The sequence below is a fragment of the Pituophis catenifer genome, unplaced genomic scaffold (assembly GCF_029215685.1).
Source record: "Pituophis catenifer annectens isolate HBS135680 unplaced genomic scaffold, rPitCat1.0.hap2 SCAF_1, whole genome shotgun sequence".
Taxonomy (NCBI): Eukaryota; Metazoa; Chordata; class Lepidosauria; order Squamata; family Colubridae; genus Pituophis; species Pituophis catenifer.
In genome coordinates, this window is record NW_027256881.1 from 100,359,808 (window position 1) to 100,385,127 (window position 25,320).

The 25,320-nt window shown below is 37.1% G+C and overlaps 1 protein-coding gene across 1 annotated transcript in view; it reads left to right on the plus strand.

Moving 5' to 3' along the window:
• The first annotated feature begins 1,284 nt into the window (after nt 1-1,284).
• Nucleotides 1,285-25,320, plus strand: part of CDK19 (cyclin dependent kinase 19) — an 84,755-nt gene continuing 60,719 nt past the window's right edge. The window contains 5 exon segments of the mRNA XM_070953315.1: nt 1,285-1,455; nt 1,753-1,904; nt 14,469-14,478; nt 14,480-14,529; nt 21,151-21,226. Of these exon segments, the coding sequence (XP_070809416.1) occupies nt 1,777-1,904; nt 14,469-14,478; nt 14,480-14,529; nt 21,151-21,226 (264 nt within the window). The 5' untranslated portion in view covers nt 1,285-1,455; nt 1,753-1,776.

Consider the following 25,320-nt stretch of genomic DNA (forward strand, 5'->3'; position numbering starts at 1 on the left):
TCCAATAGAAAGCAGTAGAAAGGACACCTATAGACTAGCATAATGGAAGCTGGTATTTTTCAGATATACAGCAGCCAAAATTAGAGCTGTTTTGTTCCTTCTGATTTTACTTTCCATGTGACATGTGGAATTTCAATTCCCAAATAAGATATATATAAATCCCAGCTTCCCATGCTCCCATTTTTGACTATGCATGTTTATTTATTCAATATTTTATCCTGTCTTTTTACTTTATAGGTAAGCCAAGGAGGTGAACATGCCTAATATTTCTTCCTATTTTCTCCACAATGACCCTGTGATTATATACCTCTTACAGTATTTGTTCATAATGCAAAGAAAACATTTTAAAAATTAAAAAACAAGCATATTCCCATGTCAAAACGTTGCCATAGCCCCTCAATATTTTACCACAAAGGATAAAATATAAGGCTATTCTGTGGGTGAGCATTTTGAAGTTTTGAGCCTTTTTAAATCTGTAAACTAACTAGGTTTGATGCTCCCCTCCCTTTCCAGGTATTTTTTATTGAAGAATCAGGAAGCCTGTCAGAATAGGTGGAAACATGTATTAAGCAAATTTTTTACTTTTTTGAACTATTGATATTTGTATTTTGAAAATTTCAAGAAAATTCTTCCAGGTACATTAGGAACCGGTGATAGTAATTGAGATAGTTGTAAAATAATTTCTCCAAGTCCGTTTCGAAGCTACTGGGCTTTTCATTTAAGTAGGTATATAAAACCTAGATGTTTGACTTTATGTCCAAGTCTTTTCCAAGTAGGATTAGATGCCGTAAATTTTCATCGGAAAGTGACGGATTTTATACGCATTACCTGTAGAACAATGCCACCCATCTAATGGCATGTCTCAATTGCTGTTGCCTTATTCATTGCGACCATTATTCTTTCGCCCAGCGTTATGCCAAGGCCGAGCAGTCATCGGTGGGAATCGTGCGGCCAGTGTCATTAATAATGTATCCAGGACGGGGGAAGGGCGGGAAACCCGAAGCATTGGAGCGAGAAGGGGACGAACCGCTCCAGCCGAGTCCTTTGCCCGCAACGTTCAAGCGCAAAGCTCCGCCCTTCCAACTAAAAGACTGAGAGGGCAGTATTTTAATTTCGGCGAGCGGGCCGCCTCATTGGTCGGGGAAGAAAAGGCGGGACGAATTCTGTCCAATAGAAGCGAACGAAGGAATGAAGGGTAGGGCTTTAACCTGAATGACAGCTCGGGAGATAAACAAGTCCCTGCGCGAGACTTCTCCATTAACCGAGCTCCTTAGCCCAGTTTCTCCCTCCAGAAGGCGGCAGTTAGTGGCGGGCCAAGGGAATAAGCTCGTTTCCCGGTTTCTCTACTGAGCCATCCGCGACTCGTTCACAACGTGAAGAGTCAGCAACTTCCCAGCACCCACTCAGCAATAACCGAGGGAGCGCGCCGCAACGCGCAGGCGCTTGCTAGCTAAGGTACTGCAAAAGACTCTGGGTCTTGTAGTTCCGGCATTCCCAGTCTTCCCCAAGCGCCTGCGAATTCGCGCCTCCATCACTACTACCTGACCCAGAAGCCCTTGCGACTCTAACTCTTGGAAGCGGTGGTTGAAGCGGGTGGCGGCTGAGGGGACTCCCCCACAACCCCCCCCTCAAAAAAAAACCCAAAACAAGGAAATGGTGCCCAGTATGGTGGCCTCGTGCCCTTGCGCTTGAACGCCGCCGGTCCCGCCGCCGCCTCACCCCGTTGTCCACCTCCCTCTCTTCCTTCTCTAGTCGCTCCTTCCATGGGTGAAAGACATGGACTACGAGTTCAAATCCAAGCTGGCGGCCGAGCGCGAGCGGGTGGAGGATCTGTTCGAGTACGAGGGCTGCAAAGTCGGGCGAGGCACCTACGGGCACGTCTACAAAGCGCGGCGCAAGGACGGGTAAGAAGAAACCGCGAGGCGGGGAGCGGGAAGAGCGCGGCGGCGGCGGCGGCGGCCCAGGGGAGCCGAGGTTAGGAGACGTCGGTTTCCGCAGCGACTGAACTTTCAAGCCCTGCTCCCTTCCGCGGCGCCGTCCCAGCAGCGGGGCTTAATATCCCCGCACCCGTCGGGTTGGGGCGGCTGGGGGGTTGGAGGGCAGGGCAGCTAACTGCAGGGAGAGCCTTTGGTGGGCGGATCTAAGGGTCACCGTAGGCGGGGCCAGTGATGGGCGGAGCCAGAGCCGAGAAAACTCCCGACAGCGTGAGTACCTACGAGACGGGATTGATCGTGCCGGAATTTGAACCCTGGGAACAGCGAAAGCATCTTTTGTGTATTGACACTTTAATGCGCCACCCGAATCCCATGCAGGGAAAAAAGTCCCATTGAAATTGAAATTAAATCTTTGTTTGGAAAAAAACAAAACAAAAAAAAACTTGCTTAGCACAGCGATTTCTGCCGTTTAAGGAAAAGGATGAAATGATGCAAGCTGGTCATTTCTTCTGCTTTCCTTCTTTTCTTTCAAGAAGAAACAAAGATCGGGAGTCATCAGTGAGTTTCCCTAGCTAGAAAGCGGACAAGTCAGCTTCTAGGGAAGGAACTCCTTTGCTTTTCCATTTTTAGTATAAGTCATGGGTGCTTTTTTCCCTGCACCGAAGATTGGTTCCACAACACTACCTAAACTTTTTGCTTGAACAGACAGTTTGATCCAAATGCTTGCTGTGTGCGAACAACACAACCTAGAGAGGACTGCCCTAGTCCTAGGACATTTTATCTTCTCATTTGCTCTCTTTTGGCAACTCTGAGTGCATTCAACTTAGTTCACCAACTTCTTTCTTGCTATTCTTTCTGGGGGGGGGGGATAAAGTGAGGAGAGATCATTTGTTTAGTGCAAGATCAGCTACTGCCTTTATACAGTTGTTTGGCTTCTGTTTTTCTTTGTGTTGAGTTTAAGGATGGAAGGGATTGCACGGTTGCTGCTGTCTCCTCACTTTGCAATGAACATGCATTCTTGTCACTGGTAGTGCAGCAGGAATGATTGGGCATAGTGGGACCATCAAAAAGAAAGACTTGGGTATAAGGAAACATTGCCTGTATGGTTCTTCTGTTTCATGCTGTGGTTTGAAGAAGTATGCTAATTGGATCCAGTCCCCACTCTCAGAATAGGGGTGGAATAAGATGAAGCATCTACTCCCTGAAATCTCTTACTCTATACAGTAGTGGGCTCTTAGAAGTGGGAGCAATTTACTGGACCAGTTTGAAACCTTCCCTGCTGGCCATTGATTTTGCTTGTGGGAAGTGAGCAAATGCCTATTACATGATATGGCCATAATCACAACCCAGACAACCAAATGCCTGGATTGTGATCATTTGACCTTGGGGATGCTACGACACCTGTAACTTACAGAACTGGTTTTAATTTTTTTTTTCAGTGTCATTGTAACTTTGAACAATGAATGGATGGAAGTAAGCAGAGGACTATTGGTACTGCATCACCCATCTAGAAAGGACAGGAGTGGTTGCTTGTATTTTTGTTTATTAATATTTCTGTGGGCAGAGAAGTACAAGAGCAAAATGGCCAAACTCAGATGCACTAAAGAAGGAGATTCCAGAGATCTTGGGGCAGGATATCTCTCTTTCTATTACTATTCATTATTTTGATGGCATGCCTCACAAATGAGCTGCTTTTGGTTCACTATAACAGGTAGCATTAATCACCCTTTCCAAAATCAGGACTGTAAAATAGAAGAGGAAAGGAGGATACATGTAGTAATCTTTCTGCCCCTTTAGCAATTAATTGCAGAGAAAAACATGTTACTCTGAAATACATAATTGAAAAATCTATTGGAAAAAAAAGGAAAAAGTGAGAAAAATAATCAGGATTGAATGTTCCTTAATAATTTCATAGCCACTTTGAAATTGCTTCTGTACCGTAGAGCAGAGGTTCCTAAACTTTTTGCTATCACACCTCCCTTTAGTGGCAACTTACACAGTTACTCTAAAATTCCAAACACCAAAATGAATACAAATGTGCAAAGAAAACAATGCCATTGAAGTATGTAATGTTACAATGTAACTAAAAATTATTCTCTCATACACACAAATTCTTAAAATGTTTGCCTGTACCTTCCTAAGGTACAGACAATTTTTTAAAAAATTAAAAACATAAGTTGAAGGAAAGTGCAAAAAAAAAAAAAAAGCAAGGGAAGCGGCATACCATGGAAATACCACCACCCCCTTCACAAAATTAGTGGTATACCCCAGACTTTACATTTTAAAAAGAATAAATTATTTTAGGAAATACCCAGAAGTTCTAGGGAGCCAATCAGTCAGATAATGTGATTTGTTCTGCATGGGGGATGATGGAGAAAGAGAAAGGATTTGAAAAATTCATTGCCCTGGATACTGAAGTGATTGGCTCCTGCCTTTAAAAATCATCAGATATTGATTTTATTTTATTTTATTTTATTTTATTTATTTATTGTAATTTGTCAAACAGAAAAGAAAACAGGAATAATATAAAAATACAATGACAGGGACGATAGGCACGTTAGTGCACTTATGCATGCCCCCTCTACGGACCTCTTAAGTATGAAGTGAGGTCCACTGAAGTCAATTTGTGACTAAAACTGAAAATTTGTAGCTGAGACAACTGAGTCAGATAGAGCATTCCAGACTTTGACAACTCTATTACAAAAATTGTATTTTTACAGTCAAGTTTAGAATGATTTACATTGAGTTTAAAGCAGTTGTTCGCACGCATATTATTGCGATTAAAACAGAAGAAATCATTTACAGGTAAAACATTACTATGTACAATTTTGTATGTACAATTTAGGTATTTTGTAATACCTAAGTCTGACTGCAATTGACACAGTTCCAAGTTATCCAAACCAAGAATTACGAGCCTAGTAGCATAAGGAATTCTATTATGTCTAGAAGAGTGCAAAACTTTTCTCATAAAGTTTTCTTCTAAACCCGCTCGATTGTACTAATATCAGATATATGGTAGGGATTCCAGACAGTTGAACAGTACTCTAAGATTGGTCTAGCATAAGGTTTATAAGCTCTAGTTACCAATACAATGTTTCCAGAAAAGAAGCTTTGTAGAATTAAGTTTACAACTCTTAGTGCTTTTTTAGCAACGCTGTTACAGTGAACTTTGGAGCATAGATCGTCAGAGATAAGTACACCTAGGTCCTTAACAAAGTAAGGGTCATCTGCTAGATCAATACCACCTAGCTTATACTTGACATTCTGATTATGTTTACCAATATGTAAGACAGAGCATTTATTAATCGAAATTTGAAGTTGCCAAATAGATGACCATCCAGACACATAGTTGAGATCACTTTGCAAAACAACAGAATTATCTGTAGTATTAAATAATTTTACGTCATTGGCAAAAAGGATGCAATTGCTTTTAAGTTGATCACATAAATCGTTGATATAGAGCAAGAAAAGTGTGGGACCTAAAACACTGCCCTGCGGAACATCACTGTTAATTGATGCAGGATTAGACAGTGAGTTCCCTATTTTGATTTTCTGCAGCCTATTAGACAAGAAAGCAACAATCCACTTGTGCAAGGGTCCAGAAATGCCATAAGAATTTAATTTCAACAGCCATTTTTCATATAAGTAGTTTATTATATAAGTAGTCTTCTGTTAATGATGGTATTTGGAACCAAGAACTCTGTTACTATGCAACCTGGTAGTAAAGTTCAACATCACATGACCATGCTGACTTATATTGGCAATTCTAGTTGCATTCATTAGGTATTTCCACGCAATCATTAGGCATGATATCACATGATTGCCATTTGTGACCTTGTGACCAATGGTTTCCCCATTGACTTGCTTATTGGAAACTAGCAGTGAAGGTCGCAAATGGTGATCACATGATTGCAGGATGCTGTGACCATCCCATCTGCAGTGGTCACAATTGCAAGCTGTTTGCCAAGTATCTGAATTGCGATCATGAATTGCAGAGATGCTGCAATGGCTACAACTTTGAGGACCAGCTGTAAGTCTCCTTGTTCAGCGCCACTATAACTTTAAACCAGTTGCCAAACAAATGGTTGTTCATCAAGGACTATCTGTACTGTGCTTGGATATGTGCATGCCAAATAAAACTATTAATAAAACTATTTGGCAGTTCGAGGCTCAAGGCTGACTCAGCCTTCCATCCTTCCGAGGTCGGTAAAATGACCAGATTGTTGGGAGCAATATGCTGACTCAGTAAACCGCTTCGAGGTGGCTGTAAAGCACTGTGAAGTGATATATAAGTCTTAGTTATATTGCTATTAATACAGAAAGAAGGGATCCCTAAATAACACTCCACTAGCGGCACCTAAAAGTAGGAAACATTTTACCCATTAATGATTCCTTGTCTTCTGAAGCCAGAGGAAAGGTGAACTGATGAGAATATGTGACTAATTAGAATTAGTCCTTTATTGTCACTAGTTTGTGTCATTGTGCATAAGCTCCCAGCTGTTGCAAATAATTAAATTTGCTTTGGGGGCTCATTTTGAAATTAAACATTGAAAATGGCCGCATAGCCTCAGAGCTATTGAAATTTTTTACAGCTTTTTTACTACTCAGGATGTGAGTAGTTTAAAAATGCACAAGTCGAAGAGTACCTCTTTGTTGGAGTGTTGGATATCTTGTACACATGTTATATACATACTTTGTTGACCAAAGCATTTGTGATTCCAAAACTTAGAAATTCAAAGTTGCAAGCTTTGTATAGATTTATTGAAAAAAAGACAATGAACATAGTAGCATTTATTTTTAAGTAAATATACATAACATTGGGGAGCATGTCTTGGTCTTCTCCTTCCATGTGTCTCCTTCCTGCCAGACCCATCCCTCCAGTGCCTTGGAAGGAGGCTGCCCTGCCAAGGATCTGCTGGTCTTTTGTCATGAACAGGATGCCTCAGCTGTGAATTTTATGAAGGTTTTTTTTTAATAGGTTTTCTTCTTCTTTTTTTAAATTGTTGGGTTGTTATTTTTTGTTGTTTTTATATTTTAATTGTTTGCAAGCTTCCTAAACTCATATATATGAGATGACTATATAAATTTGAATAATAAATAGATACTCCAAGCTAATAGTAAAATCACAGTCATATATTGATGGATCAAAATGCCCATTTGAAACAAAATTATAGCTTCCTAGCACACTAATTTATTTTTTACCCATTTAACTAGTACTTTAAAAGAAATTCTAGAAGTGAATTATATTTGTATTTCAGATGGTTTTGACAGTCATTGAAGTCAACTACATCAACTACAACATGGTAGTTGAAATAATTATTGTATAATGCTATTGATTACAAGGAGAAAGGAAAGACAATAGTTAATCAGACCTTTTAATATTATTTCTTTATGGTGTGGAGCATTGGGAAGGTTTGGGAGTAACCATACTATTATACTTTGCATATATATGAGGACTAATTTGTTATACTTATATTCTGTATGTTCTTCTTCATTCTTCAAATGCTTTGACTTCCAAGTAGATGATGATCATGCCCACATCTGAAAAAGTATTAGTCAAAGATCTGAAGGGAAACAGGGTAAATTCACGTGTCTGATATTTGAAGAGGGGTAATATGTAAGCTTCTATTCTAAAAGTCTTCAAGTCAAGATGATGAATGTATGGTTTAAATAGAAGGTATAATGGGCTAAACAGAAACCTGGGAGCATTTGTTTTTCAAGGAATTCTACATCATAGCATAGCATAGCATAGCATAGCATAGCATAGCATAGCATAGCATAGCATAGCATAGCATAGCATAGCATAGCATAGCATAGCATAGCATAGCATAGAATTTGTTATTGGCCAAGTGTGATTGGATACACAACGAATTTGTCTTTGGTGCATATGCTCTCAGTGTACATAAAAGAAAAAAATATATATTCATCAAGAATCATAAGATACAACACTTAGTGATAGTCATAGGTTACTAATAAGCAAATCATACTAGGAAACAAACAGAACAATATAAATCATAAAAATACAAACAACATGGTTATAATCATAGAGTGCAGAGTGCCATAATAAAAGCATAAAAAGACACAGACTTAAGACATAATCTCCAAAGTAATTTAATGATAGAAAATATCCTTTTCTATCCAAAACTGTCTAAATAGGTGGTTAAATTGTTGGATGACAACTGAGTGAAAGAAGTACTAGAGCTCAAAAGATTACAAAAAGCTTTGTGTGTATTTTAATCTGACCCAGACTAGCTCCACTTTTTCTTAAAATTAGGGAACTTCTTCCTCTTTTTCTTGTAAACAGAGCAAAAATGGCTAGAAATTTTCTCTCAACGTCATCATTGTGATAGTTGCCAACTGTGAATTAAAAATATCTAAGCAAAGCCTTTCCTGTTTTGATACCTTAGATGGTAGGAAATAGCAATGGAATTTACTCATTGCAAGGTTAAGTGCGGCTGTTTTTAGTTAGCTAGTCAGGCACTTTATCTCTCCTTTTGTCATAGCTATTGCTGTAGAATTTTCCTTGGGTGAAGAATTGAGTAAAGACATATTCAGGCCAATATAGACCCCATAATTCTGTAGTAGAATTGACTTCAGCTTCTGAACAGTGTGTACTGAAAAAGAAAAAAAAGTTGGTAGTTTTTATAAATATAAAGATAGGTTGAAAATATATATTGGAAATGCCTGTAGAAATCTTATTTAGCTATGCTCAGAGAATGGAATACATTTCTTATATGCCTGTTTGCTCTAAATTTTGCTCAGTTTGCATAATGTGTCCCAGGTGGACAATTGGTTGCTATACGTTGCTTCCATTTCTTATTTGTAGGCTCAAGAATCTCCCAAGGTCAAACTACTGAAATTTGACATCAGACCACCAAATAATAACATGAGAGTTATCTTCTTTCTGGAACAGGAAACTCAGCTCTGTAATACCTGTAACAGGTTTAATTCAGTTTTTTTAAAATAATAATAATACACTCAATCACTCCTCACTCAGGAAGTGATGGAAAATTTCTGCTTTGATATATTTTTATATAATCATTGTGTCATTACCTTCTATGTCTCTCAATGGCTAAACATTTGTTTAGAGTAGCCCTCAACTGGTTTCTTACCCTAATTTTGACAATTTTGACAGTTGACAAAATGTAGATTTTTTTTAGTATAGTATTCTTTCTAAGAATATCTTAAGTATACACATTGTTCTGATTGTATATCTACAACAGTATCTTTAAAATTCTGTAAAGCATAGATATAACTAATGATATAATAATAAATTGGTTACTTATTCTCTGTTCCTTACTGAATTTTGTTTCAAACTCAAAGACAGCTTGATTGGTAATGTGAATATATGGCTAAAGGTTGTTTAATTTTGGATATAAAATTAAATATAGATCTACCCTTGGAGAGGAACGAACAATGTATGATATTAAGTTTAATACATCTAAGATGTTGTATCCTACAGTTAGCTTTGGGCCATATGAAGTCATACACCAACAAATTATCCTGAATATATTGGAAAGACATCGTGTCCAACTGAAAGCTTTCTCTATGAGCAAGCCATTACTAACTCTGTCTCTGTTTTTCTCTCTATATACATTTTCATTCCAATGTGGAACTAAAAAGCTTAGAAGAAATACCCAATTTCAGCCTCATTATACAGTATTGTGAACTCTGGACCAATCTTCCAACTTTGGAACAGTACACTGCAGCATCATTATACTGGATATTGCACTTATTTTAGTCTTAAAGGGTCAGATAAGCATTGGAAGATTAGGTGAAGAGAAATGATGATAGTGTCCGTGTTAGTAGGGATGCAAAGTGTGAGAGAAATGAAAACATGCCTGGAAAATCAGTTAGACTTTCATGATTTATTCATATAGTGATAATGTTCTCTCTTTAATATGTTACTGTTAAAATGTACTGTACAGTACAAATGCAGTTCCAAGTGTGTGGGTATAGTTGGTTTGATGCAATTTTGATGTAATAATAATGGAGCCACTTTGTTACTTCCTGATGATTTAGATTGTGTACTGAATTTTAAATTCAGAATTTATATATACTAAATCTTGAGGAAGGCAAAGACTGTAAAGAGTTGTATTACTATTTAATTATGCATTATTGATAGCAAAGTAAACTCTATGCAATTCTGTAGAGAAGTACTGAATGGAGATAAACTTGAAGAAAGAATGGCTAAATAAACATCAACTTACTCGAGGTATAAGGCAATTCAGGATAATAGTGTTTGATTCTCTTTGTCAGATTTTCAAGGTTCTAATATAATGCCCTTTATAGAGTTGCCTTACTGCTTATGATATCTATTTCCTGAACTGGCCTACTTCATTGACAAATACTAAGGAAGCACATTTAAATAAAATTAAATAATTTTTAGAAGAGAAGCCAAAAGAAAATAAAAGGGGCAGTGACCAGAGGGGTGATAGAGGACTTTGTCTCTTCATTAAAGAAATCTCTGTAAACTTTTAGTGTGGGGATTTTTTTTTAAAAAAAAGGAAGCCTGTAGCAGTGTTGCCAGTTAAAATTCCATAGAAACCCAGCAGTAATGCATATTTATAGTTTTCTAATCACCATGGTACCAAGGGACTGCTACAGTATAGCTAAAATCCATGTTAGCAGCTTACACAAATGTATGATGATTTCATCTACCTTTCTTCTCAGAGAGATGAAAACATTTAGTACCTGATACATCATTGTAATTATGTATTTGTTGGTTAATCTATTTGAATTCTATAATCTAGTTAGTCAATAAGGTTACATAGATATTTTTATATTGCACATCATCAGTTGTGAATCTTTCTAAAACAATTAATTTTCAGCCAAGTTATTGATATATAGTAGTAGCACTTTTGATTTCAGTAAGTAGTAGCATAGTCAGTAAAATTTCTTTTTTATCTGGTCAGCTATCTGTACATTTGATTTATGTATGAAATTAGCCACAATGAAATGTTAGCTTTCCATGCTTCTTGAGACACATTTAAATGTACTTGCAGGGTTTGCTGGGACATCCAATGGAATATTTGCAAAGGAGCTTACTAGCAGCTTGATTAGGATGCTGTTAGGTTGCTAACATGCATATGAGTAGGAAACACTACGCTTCATAAATTTAAATATGGGTAAACGAATTTAATTCTGTTATGTATACGGTAAACTTACCAAAGTAAAGCCTTTATGTGGCCTATATCTTGTAGAATGAGGTTTAGAAGTGAGGAAAAATATTGCAACTTTGGCATATTTTAAATCTATGTAACCTAATATTGGAATTGATGAATGCCTGCAATGCCCGGTTAGAGAGTTACTTGTCTGTAACAACTGTAACTCTGAAGTACTCTGAGTTACATTGATTATGTATAGTGTATTATTATTGTGCCAACCTTGTATTTTTGAACTTGATTTGCTAAAATGCTGATAGCCAGCTTATCTGATCTTTCTAAATCAATATGGCTAATAAATCCAGAGTCTTGGAGTCTATTAAGATTTTAAGCTATTTAATGTGAAACTCTAAAACTGGTAGTTATTCCAACAGGCTATTAACACAAGGAACATTAAAAATATCCAGTAGGTTTGAGAAATTTACAGAAAATGCAATTATAAATTAATAAGGATTCGGTTTTTGGAATCTGGAGCTATAACATCATGCTCAACTACTGTCAGATATTAAATACTGGAAACTAACAATTGGTGTTAATTTTCTGATTTAGACAATATGTAGATATAGCATGTGCTGTATGATTGGATGAGCAGTATGAAGATCAAAATATACTAATACTCTAGTATCTCTGGAAACCAAAGGCACCTTCTGGTGAAAAAGCTTATTGGATGAGAAGCAAAATGCCTTCCAGAAAAATCAAGAAATTCCAGCTGCCATTTCAAAAAAGCACCTTTTGGGACAACAATGATCTGGATGACTGAAAAGCTTGATAAAGATATATCTCTGGAAACATTTACATCAATTAGAAAACTATGGAAAATAATGTCAATCGAATCTTTTTTAAAGATTCAACCCTTTTCCCATGCTAAATTGACTTTATGGGGAAACCCAACTTTGAAAATTGGGAAAAAGATAATATTAAAAAAAAAAAATGGATGGAAGTGGGAATATGACTTTGGACTGATTTTTATTTTCACTTGTGTCAGAAGCACCGATGTGCTTCCAGGTTGAAAGGATTAGCCAGTGACATCACCATGGGATGATTGCCCAGGGGATGCCCAGTTGCTGGGCTCCTTTCAAGTCCTGGCAGGAGCTAGAGCGAAGGACGAGAGCTCACTCCTCCCCATATGTATTTTGGACATATTATCCAAAGACCTACCTCTGGAGAAGGTTCTAATGCTGGAAAGTGGAAGGGAAGGGAAGAAGAGAACAACTAATATTTTTATTTATACTGGTGATGGATGCACTGTGGAAAGACTAGAAGGACCATGTTGGGGACAGATTGTCATGAAGAAATCCTGACAAAGGATGCTAAGGTTCTTCTCTCTTTATTTTCTATTTATTATTAAGAACATTTATATGACTACTCAACTCACAGATGGTGACTCCGGGAGGCTTATAGAAGTAAAATCTCAAATACAAAACCCATTAATTACAGTGTATATGGCATGTCTTTCATTTTCATCCTGGGATATTCCACTGATGTGGTAGTAGTGGCATATTCCCAGATATACCGTGCCCCATTATAATGTGAATAGAAGATCTGAAATTGGTTGCCATTCTTCCCCAGATGTTCAGCTGTCAGATCTAAGCTAAAGATGACACAGTGAAATCCAATCAAACCCAGTTCTTTATTTGCTTATGCCTAATAGACAGAATCTTACCAGACTAAGGCTATAACCTTCTAATCTAACCTAATAGACATATCCTGGGAGATTCCATAGTGCAGCTACCCTGAACCTTTTCCTCCCTCCCCCATCCAGTTCAGTACTGCACAGTCTCTTATCTTGGGTCCTTCTCTGGAATGTGCTGCCTGCTACTGCAATGCTACTGCTGACATTTTCCCCACCCCCCACCTCCTTCAGCTGCACTTTTTATCACACTAGCAAATGCATTGGGACTATAACTCTCAGAGGTCAAGGTGAGCAGTGCCTTACTGGTTAAGCATTCTGGGATTTGTAATCCCAGTGCACTTGAAGGATAGCCATTGAAAAAAGCTGTTCTGCAGCAACAAGGAATAATACAATTATCACTTGTTGCCATCACTTTTAACTTATCATAGAGACCTGTCAATGTAATTCTTCTCTTTTTATATGGTTAAACAAGTCTTCCATCTAATACTTCAAAACATTTCAAAATCGCCTCTGTCTTTTATGCATTTAAAAATAAAGTTGATGTAATATCTTGGACATAGTGTTCAAAATTTTTAGAACAGAATTCTCCCTGGGCTTGCAAGAGATTAGTAGCATTATAGCTGTAACTAGTTAAGGGGGGAATAATATTTCAGGGTTCAAATGGCAAGTCCCTCCCAAGTAACAACCAGTGTTAAATAACTATCATCTGTAGAGTAATTGGAACTGAAGAAGCTTCTTGGATGAGAAGCGAAATGTTTTCAAAGAAAAACCAGAAAATCCAATTGCCTCTTGAAAGAAGCACTTTTGGGTAATTGGAACTGTGTCTCATTAGTTTAAAAAAATATAAATTTGTATGGTACCTGCATCACTGATGACCAGTTAGCTTTATCACTCTTTATTCCTTCCGTGCAGATAAAGTTTTAATTTTTATTTAAAATGTATGAATGCCTCTAGAATATACATTTTTCTTAAACATTTTCATCATAATATTTTAGCATCATGCAATTTCCACTTTCTCTTGAAGCAACAGCTATGGAATTGTCTTCTGTCTCAAAGTAATTGATGAATCCTGTGCTGGGTGTTGTAACCTTTTCTTGTGTTAAATGGCAAAGATTTTGAAATACCTCCTTCAATGAAGATTATTTCCCTCACATTATAAAGTTAGGATATGCCCAGATATTAATGAAAGGCTTTTTTAAAAAAAGGTATTTGTGTTTACTTTCAAAAGCAGAAACCAGATTGTTCATGAGAATTTTGTGCAGTGTGTGAATCAGCAATGCTAGGTTGGATACAGATAATAGTTGTGGTTTTCCACTGAGTTGAAGGTGGTTCAAAAGAAAGGTTCTCATCCTGTTTCTGCTTCCATAAGCATTTACTTTTAAATGTTATAGTTGTAAAATGTGCTTAACCAGAATTAACGGTGGGAAGAAAGAGCAGACTTAGTGTATGCCATAGGATGCAAAGTGTTTTTCAAATGGCTTTCGCTTTTTTAAGGTTGACTATTTCCAACTTAGGGTATATCACAAGAAGAGAACCATATTTGTTTATTTGTTCCCTTGACAACGTTTCAGCTACTTAAGAGGATTCAGTTTGGCAATGATCTTGATTCCAAATAGCATGTCTGCTTATTAAAGACTGGCTCCATGGGTATCTAGATACTAGGCACTGCTGAGTTCTGAGGTGTGAATCCTGTATATCTACATAAATTTCTGCCTTTTACTTCTGCTGTGTTCATAGATTCCAATGGGCTTCGTATATGGACTTCAAGCCTTGGAGGTAGCAAGATACTCAGCAGAAGGTAAAGAGGAGTGCTGCCTTCTGGCATCATAATGTGTGCCTGTGTGCGAGTGTGCACTGACATAGTACTGTGCAGTCCTTGAAGGTGAAAAATAAATACATGTATAACATCGGGATCCTGGTTAATGGTCAGTCATGTCATTAGACTGCCTGTGTTAGCTGTTCATACAATCCATGAAATTAAGATGGCCCTTTCGTTGGTGTCTACTCTACCTCTGCATTCCATTCTACAAGGGTCCACTGGCAACAGTAGGAATAAAGGGGCAGAAATGAAGGGAGTAGAGGAAGACAGAAATTTCTGATGTATTTTTCACATGCATGTATACCTGCCTGTCTTTTATTTCTGGGTGGATATTTATCTGAGGCGTTCCGGAACCATATAACAAGTTAAACTAAAATCAAACATATGGTTAGCACGATGCATGAAGCCAGCCAAAATAAAAGCTGAAGTTCTGCACAATAAATATATGTTATATTGGTTCTTATCTTACTCCATGTGACTTAAGGTCGCAGAATTTATTAGACTCTTTAATTCCTTACACTTCATTAGCACTTAAATCTTTTCTTAACTCGAAAGTGAGAAAATTTGTGTAATATTTAATTTCAAACCCTCTATTTATTGCAGTGTGAGATTTGATAGAGAATTTTGGTGATAATTTCTTTTAGATTATCCTTGAACTGAGATAATTGAGACTTTTGCTTTACATAAACTCATCAGGAACAAATGGAAATAAATATTCTTTTTCCTCAGTGATTATGTTTTTGTTTCAACAGCTGCTATGGGTCTGCTTCTACTGCAATAATTGCAATTAAAGATTGATATGACTCAGGCTATGTAAAGAAATTTAGCAATAGCAATAGCACTTAGAGTTATATACTGCTTTACAGTCCTCTCTAAGTGTTCTGCCCCAGCTCTGGATTTCCAAGGATATTGACACACACCAATAGTCCTTATCAAATTGATTAAGTAGCAAAAATAAACCAAAGTCCGGGAAAGGTTGGCAACCAGCCCAGAAAACAAAATACGATAAGACTTCCAAAAATGCTCTGATGATAATTACAAGTTGTTTCCATCAAGAAACTTACTAACCGTGTGTGACTTAAATAGGCTAAGGGAGTGGCCAATTATCCTCAAGCCTTACTCTCGAGGAGACCTACTCCTCCTGAGTAGCCACTCCTGTCTTTTGGCAGCCCTGCGTGCTCGAGCATTGAGAAGAGGCTCCTCCACTTCGCTCTCTCCACTTGAAGGAGCCTCTGGAGGTTCTGAAGGCCCTGGCTGAGTCTCTGCCTCTGGCACCACATCCTCTTCAGCCGCCTCGCTGTCCGACGCGAGCGCCGGCTGCGCTGGCTGCTGGCGCAACACCACATCAGCCTCCTCATCGTTGGGATCAGCCACGATCTGCGCAGGCTGCTGGTGGGTCACAATACTAAGCAGTTTACAGAGTCAGCATATTGCCCCTAACAATCTGAGTCCTCATTTTACCCACCTCAGAAGGATGGAAGGTTGGGTCAACCTTGAGCCTGGTGAGATTTGAACTGCCAAATTGCAGGTAGCCAGTAGTCAGCAGAAGTAGCCAGCAGTCCTGCACTCTAACCACTGCGCTACTATGGCTCTTTATGGACAATAATGAAGAGTGGGTATTTATAATAGTGTTTGAACTGGGCCATTTTAAAGCTGCTTGAAACTTGGTGTCATTATTGGATAAGTACCATTCACATGTACAAAACATGTTAAATAATTATGCAGGGCCGAACATAGTTGCATGTAGAATATCACTGCATATACACAGATGGTTTGTGATTGAATTTTATTTCCTGAGGTAAAGGAGAACTATAAACATAAATGTGCTTTATTTCCTTTGGAACAAGTACAGGGAACTTATCTTTTATGGTGATCCTAGATGCTCAGATATGCATCATCTCTCTTGTCTTGCTGCTGAAATGTACCCTTTGTGCCTAAGTATGTAAAGCGTATGAAAAAAAAGTATTCTGCAGAATTGCAAACTAAAGTTGGTTCTTATGTGGTTTCAGTTCTGTTAAGAATTTTTACTGCTCCATACTGTGTAACAATTTTCAGTGCCTGTTATATCTGCAAGAAGACTGAAGTCATTGGTTTTAGGAATTCCTTTTCCTGACAAGAATAGAATTGGCTTCAGAGGTGGCACTCTCAGCAGGAAATTATTTTAGGATTGCAATAATAGCATGTGACTGAACAGCCTTATTAGAAGTTTAGAAGAACTGAATATAAACCAGAGGTTCTTTTAGATGAATTCTCTGCCCTTAAGGCAGGCTCCCTCATTCCTTTTTTCCTTTAACTTCCCTAATCCATATTGTAATGTCCATAGGACAGCACCTTTGAATATCATATCAAGTTACATGCACTCAGATAACCCAATTTAATTCAGAAAAGGCAAATAAATTGTTATTACCTGAGCTGAACTGGGAACTATGTTATTTCAAATAAATGTTATCAAAATCTATTGTTTTCTAGTGAAATGGGTTGTGGGGTTGAGTGCTATAATGTGAGAGGACACACCTGGATTGCAATAACCCACAGAGCTGGTTTCTTATCTCGGAATACCTTGCCCAACATAGAACTACAATATGGTAGTTTTGAAGCACCTTTGGGATATCACTTGTCCAAATTGACACAACTTGGGTAAAATGAAGATCCTAATATGTGATCTTGACACAGATTTTGGGACTTTGTTTTCACTTAAGGTTTATTACAGATTTACTTTCAACTAGCTTCCTTCTATATGCTCATGCTAGGATAACTTTCTGTTAATGAAGCTAATCCTCTGTTCCAAGAGAGCGCCAGGAAACAGCCCGAAAAACAGCCCAAAAACAGCCTGAAAAATGGCCTGCGCGTGCTGGCCAGCTGGTCTTTGGGTTTCCGGCACTCCGGCGTACGCACATGCACACACATGCACGTATGTTCTGGTTTGGGCACTCAATGCCGAAAAGGTTCGTCATCACTGGTTTTAGAGAAGAGCCGTTTCCCCTGCAGCCCCTGCCCTCTGGAACATCTTGTTGCCAAAGATGAGATCTGCCACTATTCTTTTTGCCTTCTAGAAGGGCCTTAAAACCTGGATCTGCTGGTTGGCTTAGGGCACTGATAGGGGTATGCTGGAAGTAGTTGGTGGAGTGATAAACATGAGCCCACCCTTGTACCCTTCATGCTCTTGGTTTTTAGTCTTTATTTACTTGTTGATAATTTTAATGCTTTTATATTTTTTATATTTATGATTTTATGACACTGTAAGTCACTCATAGTCACTTTGTATAGTGAGATGGATAGCGTATAAATTTAATAATAAACAAACAAATAAATAAAAACAATTTGCTAGTCCTTTTTTATTATTATCCCTAAATGATGCATTTTTAGAAAAGGAATATTATAAATGGAATTCTGAAAATAGATTGAAATTACAAGAAATACTACTAATATTAGATTTTGTATCCCTAAACTGATTTCTAACTGGACCAGAAAATTAGACCTCAAGGTGCATAAAAGCTGATTGCAAAGATAAAATTTGCTAGATACTTTAACAACTATTGATCTGCTAGACAGGATGATTTTTTAAAAAATAAGAAACTTTTCCTTTCTGTTTAGAAAAATATTGTTCTGGTTACGAGAGAACTTCAGGAGGGAAGAGAGATTCTTTTTATTGTATTTTATAAACATCATTACATATTTCTCCAAAATATTTGGAAATAATTGCCTTTAAACATTGCTTCTGGAATATTATTTTAAAAATATGCTAGTGCATAGATATAAAGAGGTAATTTTTGTTTAGAGACCACAATTAGGCCCAGCAACTCAGTTATTAAGTGAAGCGGTTTCTAAGTGCAACCAGAAATGTGCTTATGATCGTACTTCAGCTTTAATTTGCTTTACAGTTCTGTGAGGGTCATAAATACAAGGTTTGATTGTAAAATTACTTTTCATCATCTTCATTACTCCAAACAGTTATTAAACAAAACAGTCGCTAAATAAGTACTGACATTTTACCTTAATATCTAATAATTAGTACATTTTTGTATGTGTGCCAATACAGTTTGGTTGTCTTCTTTAAAGAGTGCATGCAAACATATGGGTGGTACATTTATTTTTAATTAGACATTTGTTTGCCTCCAGCTTGTCAGCTACATAAAAACCATAGTCTTGCCTCCAGCCAAATTCATTTCAAAACTAAAAGGGAAAAAAATGTCTGAAGTCAGCATTTGTTCTGACAAACCTTCAACTTTTCTTAGATTCTGGGCATCATAGCCATGTTTGCAGAGACCATACCAAAGCAGAAGTCAACAAACTCCTTATGAATCTTGAAAGATGAATACAATCCTGCATTGGTCGCAAGATCAAATTTCTGGAAAAACTGAAGATGTGGTTGGAAAGATTTTTTTTGAGATAGAAGCTGAACATTTTCACAAAGTTGCTTTTTTATCAAATCAAAACTTTCTTGATACATTAATGTCACAACATATATGAAAGTGCATAACATTATATTGCTTGGTTCAGTTTTTAAATTAAACAATGTAAAACCTTTTTAGAAATACAATAGATATCTGTGATACTCTGTTATACCAATAAATTGTTATATAGACCAACAAGATAAATTAATATGAGGCATGGGTTTTGATTGGTATTAAATCAATACAAATATTCTATGAACAAAATCAGTATTCCTAATAAAGATAATACGAAATGTACATACTTGCTCACCATTTGGGGTTATAGATCTTATAATTAAGCCAAATGAAATAACCATTTAAGTTCCTTTATATAGGGATATATAGTACATTTTTAACAGAATGGCTCAAATTTTAATAGCGGTTAATAGAGAATAAAAATAGTATGCTGGTACCAAAGATGTGTATAACATTTACAACAGTGTGTTGGAAAACCTTTGGTATAGTCAAGTTCCCAAAATCTGATACATGTGTTGATAATGCAGCAGAGGAATAAAGTTTTTAAAAGTTGATGTTGAGGTTAAATAAGGTAATATTTAAACTGCAGATACAAACTATTCCTCTATGTCTATTTAATTATATTAAAAATGTAACTCTGAGAATGTTACATGTGCCAATACAGTTCTGTTAATGGCAACTATATTATGTATTAATTAAATTTAGAAATCTAATACTGACTTACTAGGAGCCAGCCAGAAAATGAATACAAAAAAATTTTAAATGACTTTTTTTGAACTAACAGGTTAAATGGAGTTTATGTAAAATCAGTGACTAAGTAGAATAATATTTTGGATTACTGTACGGAATTTGGTCATTGTGTCATCATTGTATTCTTGCATAATACATGAGCCTTTTGGGGATAATTTAATTTCATCTATGATATCCATATAGGTTTTTTTACAAGAATCACTTGTATTATTTTTGCTATTTGATTTTCAAATAATGTATATTATTTCTTAAAATAATATTTATATTTTATTTGGGGAAAAAAAAAGAAAAGTAAAATTTAGTAAATGATTTTATAGTATAGATTTAAAATATGTGTGTATATGTGTGTGAGAGAGAGAATTCCTGCATAAAATATTTTTTAAATTAATACGTACGTCAGTTTGTAGAGATTTTGAATATCAATTATGCTTAAAATTATGTCATTATGCATATTGAATTTTTATGTACCTTTAATTGAAAATAAATTCACCATAAAATTTTACCAGACTGTGCATTCTCGCCACTCCACCACCACAGCTCCTAAAAAGCATTCATTAAAACAATTAACAATTACACAGGAAAAAAGGGTGCATTTTACTATTTCCCTAAGTACTGGGGGTGTGGAAACCTCTAATAAATGTACCTAGAAAGTTGTGCAATATCATATCAAGCTTTTCATCTAAATCAAGATTTTGTTCTTTAATTCTGTTTATGCACTATATCTTAGGTATGGATCTGTCTTATCATATGTTCGGTACCTGATTTTTTAAAATTAACGATGCCAATAACAGAATTTCTAGATGTAGAAGTTCTGCATTAGAGTAATTAGATATACAGTAGGTGTAACAGCATTACTTTTTAAAAAATTGATTTCACTCTGTATCACTTTGTACCAAACCTGATATAAAGACGAACATCCAACAACTGAAAGAACCTGTGCTTGACAGTGTAGCATAAAGAGCACTTGCCTATAAAGTTGCCAAGAGTTGGACACAGCTAAATGGTTAAAACAACCTGTTATAAGCAAGCTGTGTTGTTATGTCTATGGGTGCTGATAGAGTGCTAATTGCCATTCTCTTGGCAATGTTGTCTTATTCAGGGCAACTATTCCTTCCTACACTTAGTTTTGCTCCACCCTTGCCAAAACTGCCATCATCACTGTGTTTTTCCACATCTTTAATTAGGAGGGTATTTTGAAAAGTATCACTTGAAAATCAGGTATTTTCATTAGATCACAATGTCCACTTTATTATTATTGTTGTTTTTGCCTATCGAACAGCTGCCTGTCAAAGTGATAATTGGTTATGGAAAAATAGGACGAATCATTAACCGCACTGTACCATCAATTAGTCTGTTATAAGAAAATAGAGATTAAGTGTGCAAGCCTTGTTATATATTTCAAGTGTTAATAAATCCTGTAAAATCCACTTTTTTCTTGCAGAAAAGACGAAAAGGAATATGCACTGAAACAGATTGAAGGCACAGGAATATCCATGTCGGCATGTAGAGAAATAGCAGTAAGTGACACAACAAAAATACTCAACTCTTTCTACAATTAACAGCATGGGGAGAATCCAACTAGTTTCCATCAGGGAAAAGCTGTAGTGCAGTGCATTCTGCTTTCTGTGCAGAAAGTCCCATCTGCAATACTTGGCATTTAATCGAGAAACTGCTAGGCTAGTTGGAGCAACAATCCAAATTAATATGTAAGGCAGCTTCCTCTGTTCCTATTTCAACTGAGAAGGGGAGACTTAGTTTCTCCATTATAAACTATGATACACACTTCAGTGCCGCTATGGACTAGTTAGGAATGTGCAGAATGGATGAAGTTAGACTGAAAGGGGAAGGAGTATTACTGAAATCAAGCCCATCCTTTATCAGCCAGTAGAACCTAACGCTTCTAGAGGGAAACTAGCTGAATTTTGCCATGTTAATTTTTAATTGTTCTGCTAAATGTCAACTTTAAAAGTTTCCATAAATTTGAACATACTTGGTTCAAATGTCATATTTGACATCTATACCTAAATAACATGGTATATTTTAAATTCAAATTTAAAAGATACCATATATACAATAATCCACATTTAAAAGATACTTAGATACTTAAAAATAATTAGATTAATCTAATTTTAAAATTTTAATAAAAATATTAATGACTTCATTGCTGTACTATTAATTTATTACTTTTCTAATTTTTAGGAGATTTTACTTCTTGGTATATTTTAGAAAAGTGCAGGATACAATATTTAACTAAACTAAAGAAATGAAAATAAAATAATATAGATTTGATTTAGATATGTAGTGATTCTATTTTCCAGAAAACTAGCAGGATACTTTCCACATACTTAGTAATTGTACAATATAATTAACTTCCATAACCCTTAAATAATGGAACATGTAAGGGTCTGGTAAATCAATAAATGATGTAATTTACATAATTTGTGTACATTTTTATTGTTTGTGTAATGCTGTCATTACACAAATGTTGTAAATGGATAAATGATATAACGTTCACAAAATGTCTGGATTATTCTGAATACAAACAGACATTGTTATTTTGGGATGATGTCTGGAGGTAAATTTTAACTATTAAATCAGAACTCTTCTAAATAAAAGATTTACTGTTTAAGTGCACTGTTTTATTTGCACCACTTGATTATTTGCAGTTGAGTGTATTAACATACAGTACATTTAATGGGGTGCAAAATACTCTGTAATATTAAGTCTGTGACAAATAACATATTTTTCACACTATAAGATGCATTTCCCCCCTCCCAAAAAAGTGGGTGGAAATGTCTGTGCGTCTTATAGAGCTAATGTTGCCGAAGCCCCACCCACCCATAGACCTCCATCCTTTGGCCTGTGCCTCCCAGCAATTTGCCTCCTTGCAGCAAACAGCCTGGTTAGCTTCAGCACAGCCTGATATAGCACGAGCAGCTGATTGGTGTTGGATTGGCCTCCCGGAATATCACCGATCAGCTGTTCCAGGCTACAGGGATTGCTGTCACCACCACGCCCATTGCCGCTGCCTATCGCCACCGCCTAATGCCACCACCTAACACTGCCTATGCGTGCCCCATTTTTGGCCTCTGTGCATCTGATTTTTGGCCTCTGCGCATCCCATTTTTGGGCCATTCCAGGTGGCGGGGATCAGCGGTGGCAGGGAACAGGCTGAAAACGGGACACAAAGAGGCTGAAAATAGGGTGTGTTGAGGCCGAAAATGGGACGTGCGGAGGCCAAAAATGGGACACGCATAGGCGGCAATAGGTGGCAGCGGCGATGGGCAGCGGTGATCCCCGCAGCCTGGAACAGCTGATCGGCAGTATTCCGGGAGGCTGATCCAACCGCCAATCAGCTGCTCGTGCTAAATCAGTCTGTGCTGAAGCTGACCAGGCTGTTTGCTGTTTGCTGGAAGGAGATAAATTGCTGGGAGGCAGAGGCAGATTTTTTTTTCTTGTTTTCCTCCCCAAAAGCTAGGTGCGTCTTATGGTCTGGAGCATCTTATAGTGCAAAAAATACAGTATGTTATACATGTATATCACTTTCTGATACAGCATTTGGTTAGTCTGTTGCATCAGTCCAACAAATAGAATAGAAAATGAACCTTTAATGCAATTAAAGAATATTATTGCATCAGCATTTGTGGACCTGATTTCATTTCAGCAAAATCTCATTCTGTAGGAACTAACAAGTGATGTGTTAACTAGGCCTAAGAATTTTTTTTAAAGAAACCTGAAACAGTATACAAATAACTTTTTCTAGGATTTATAGAATTGGGGAGATAGTTGGATTAGCTCTCCTCCATCCTAAAGTTCTCCATATGTGTTGGGAGTTACTGTCTGGAAGGTACCAGTTTGAAAAAGCCATTACTCTACATAGCAGAACTATGGATTGCTGTTTCATGACTGTTTGATTAGGAAATATGAACTTTATGAGATATCTTTTTAAGAAATAGAAAAGGTTATATAATTACATTACATAATATCAGCATTGTTGTCTAATCAATCAATCAATCAATTATATATGGCTGCCCAATCACCAAGTGATGCTGGCGGCTGACAATTTAAAACATCAAAAAAATTATATCCAAAATAAAAAAGTGACAAAGAAATGAATATATCACTGGAAACAATCATTCACATAACCCAGCTAACATGTATTGATGACTCATTTTACAGCCTCGTGCTTGAGGAAAGAGCCAAATCTTCAGAGCCTTTATAAAGGCCAGCAGAGTGGGGACCATCTAAATCTCAAGGGGAATGCTATTTTATAGGATGAAATGTGGCAACACTGACGTAGAATATATACAAAACTACACATGCTGCTGTCTTCTGAACCATCTGTAGCTTCTGACCTTCAGCCGCAGTCCTATGTAGAGTACATTACAAATGCATGAGTGACTTTGAGCAGGGCCTCCTGATTCAGGATCAGGCACAACTGGTACAGAAGATTTATGTAAAGGCTCTCCTAGCCCCAGGTAAGAGCCAGAAAAACAAGAGGACCCACAAATTACAAACCATTTCCAGCCGGGTAGTCTAATCCTACTCAGATGAAAGATCTCCAGCTTCAGGTAATCTCAGCATCCGCAGTCACTCTGTCTTGCTAAGATTGTGCTTCAGCCTATTTCCATTCAGAGCCCCACAATTGAGTATGTATAACTAGGTGTCTTCAGCATGTTGCCACTGGATAACCTGTGACTTCATGTAAATAATATAGAGAGAGGAGAGCATTGAGTTTTACAGCACCTTTCCAAGTAAAACCTTAAAACTAGATCTCCCCACCCCATAACCAGGGTGAAATGCTCCCAGTTCGGACCAGATTGTCCGATCCGGTAGCGATGGCGGTGGGTGGTTCAGAGAACCAGTAGCAAAAATCCCTCCCCCACATGCCCAGCTGAGCCACACAATCATAAAGGGTTTCTTTTTGTTTAAAGCACTTTTTCTACAAATTCTTCGGTCAAAAAAATGCTTTTAAAAGCCTCTGACGATCCCAGCTGAGTTGCCTGATCGTCAGAAGCTTTTTTTAAAAAACAAAACAAAACATTTTTTCTACAACCTTTTCAGCCAAAGAGGTTGTAAAAAAAAATGCTTTTAAAAGCCTCTGCCGATCAGGCAACTCAGCTGGGATCGTCAGAAGTTTTTAAAAGAAAAAAAAATCCTCTGCCATCAGGCAACTCAGCTGGGATCATTAGAGGCTTTTAAAAGCATTTTTTTACAACCTCTTCAGCCGAAGAGGTTGTAGAAAAAATGCTTTTAAAAGTCTCTGATGACCCCAACTGAGTTGCCTGATCGTCAGAGCCTTTTAAAACATTTTTTACAACTTCTTCGGCCGAAGAGGTTGTAGAAAAAATGCTTTTAAAAGTTAAAAAAAAAAAAAAAAGTTGGCTACGCCCACCCAGTCACATTACCCCACCACCACCACACCCACAGAACCGGTAGTAACAAATTTTACATTTCACCACTGCCTATAACCAATACTGAGTTTAACCAGTCCTGAAGGACATGCGAGAATACTATGCCTGCCACTCCCAGCCTTCTGAATCAGTTCAGAAGAATACCAGGATTGATTCTTTAGAAAGCTATCAAGAGATAAGAAAGATCCACGATGGAC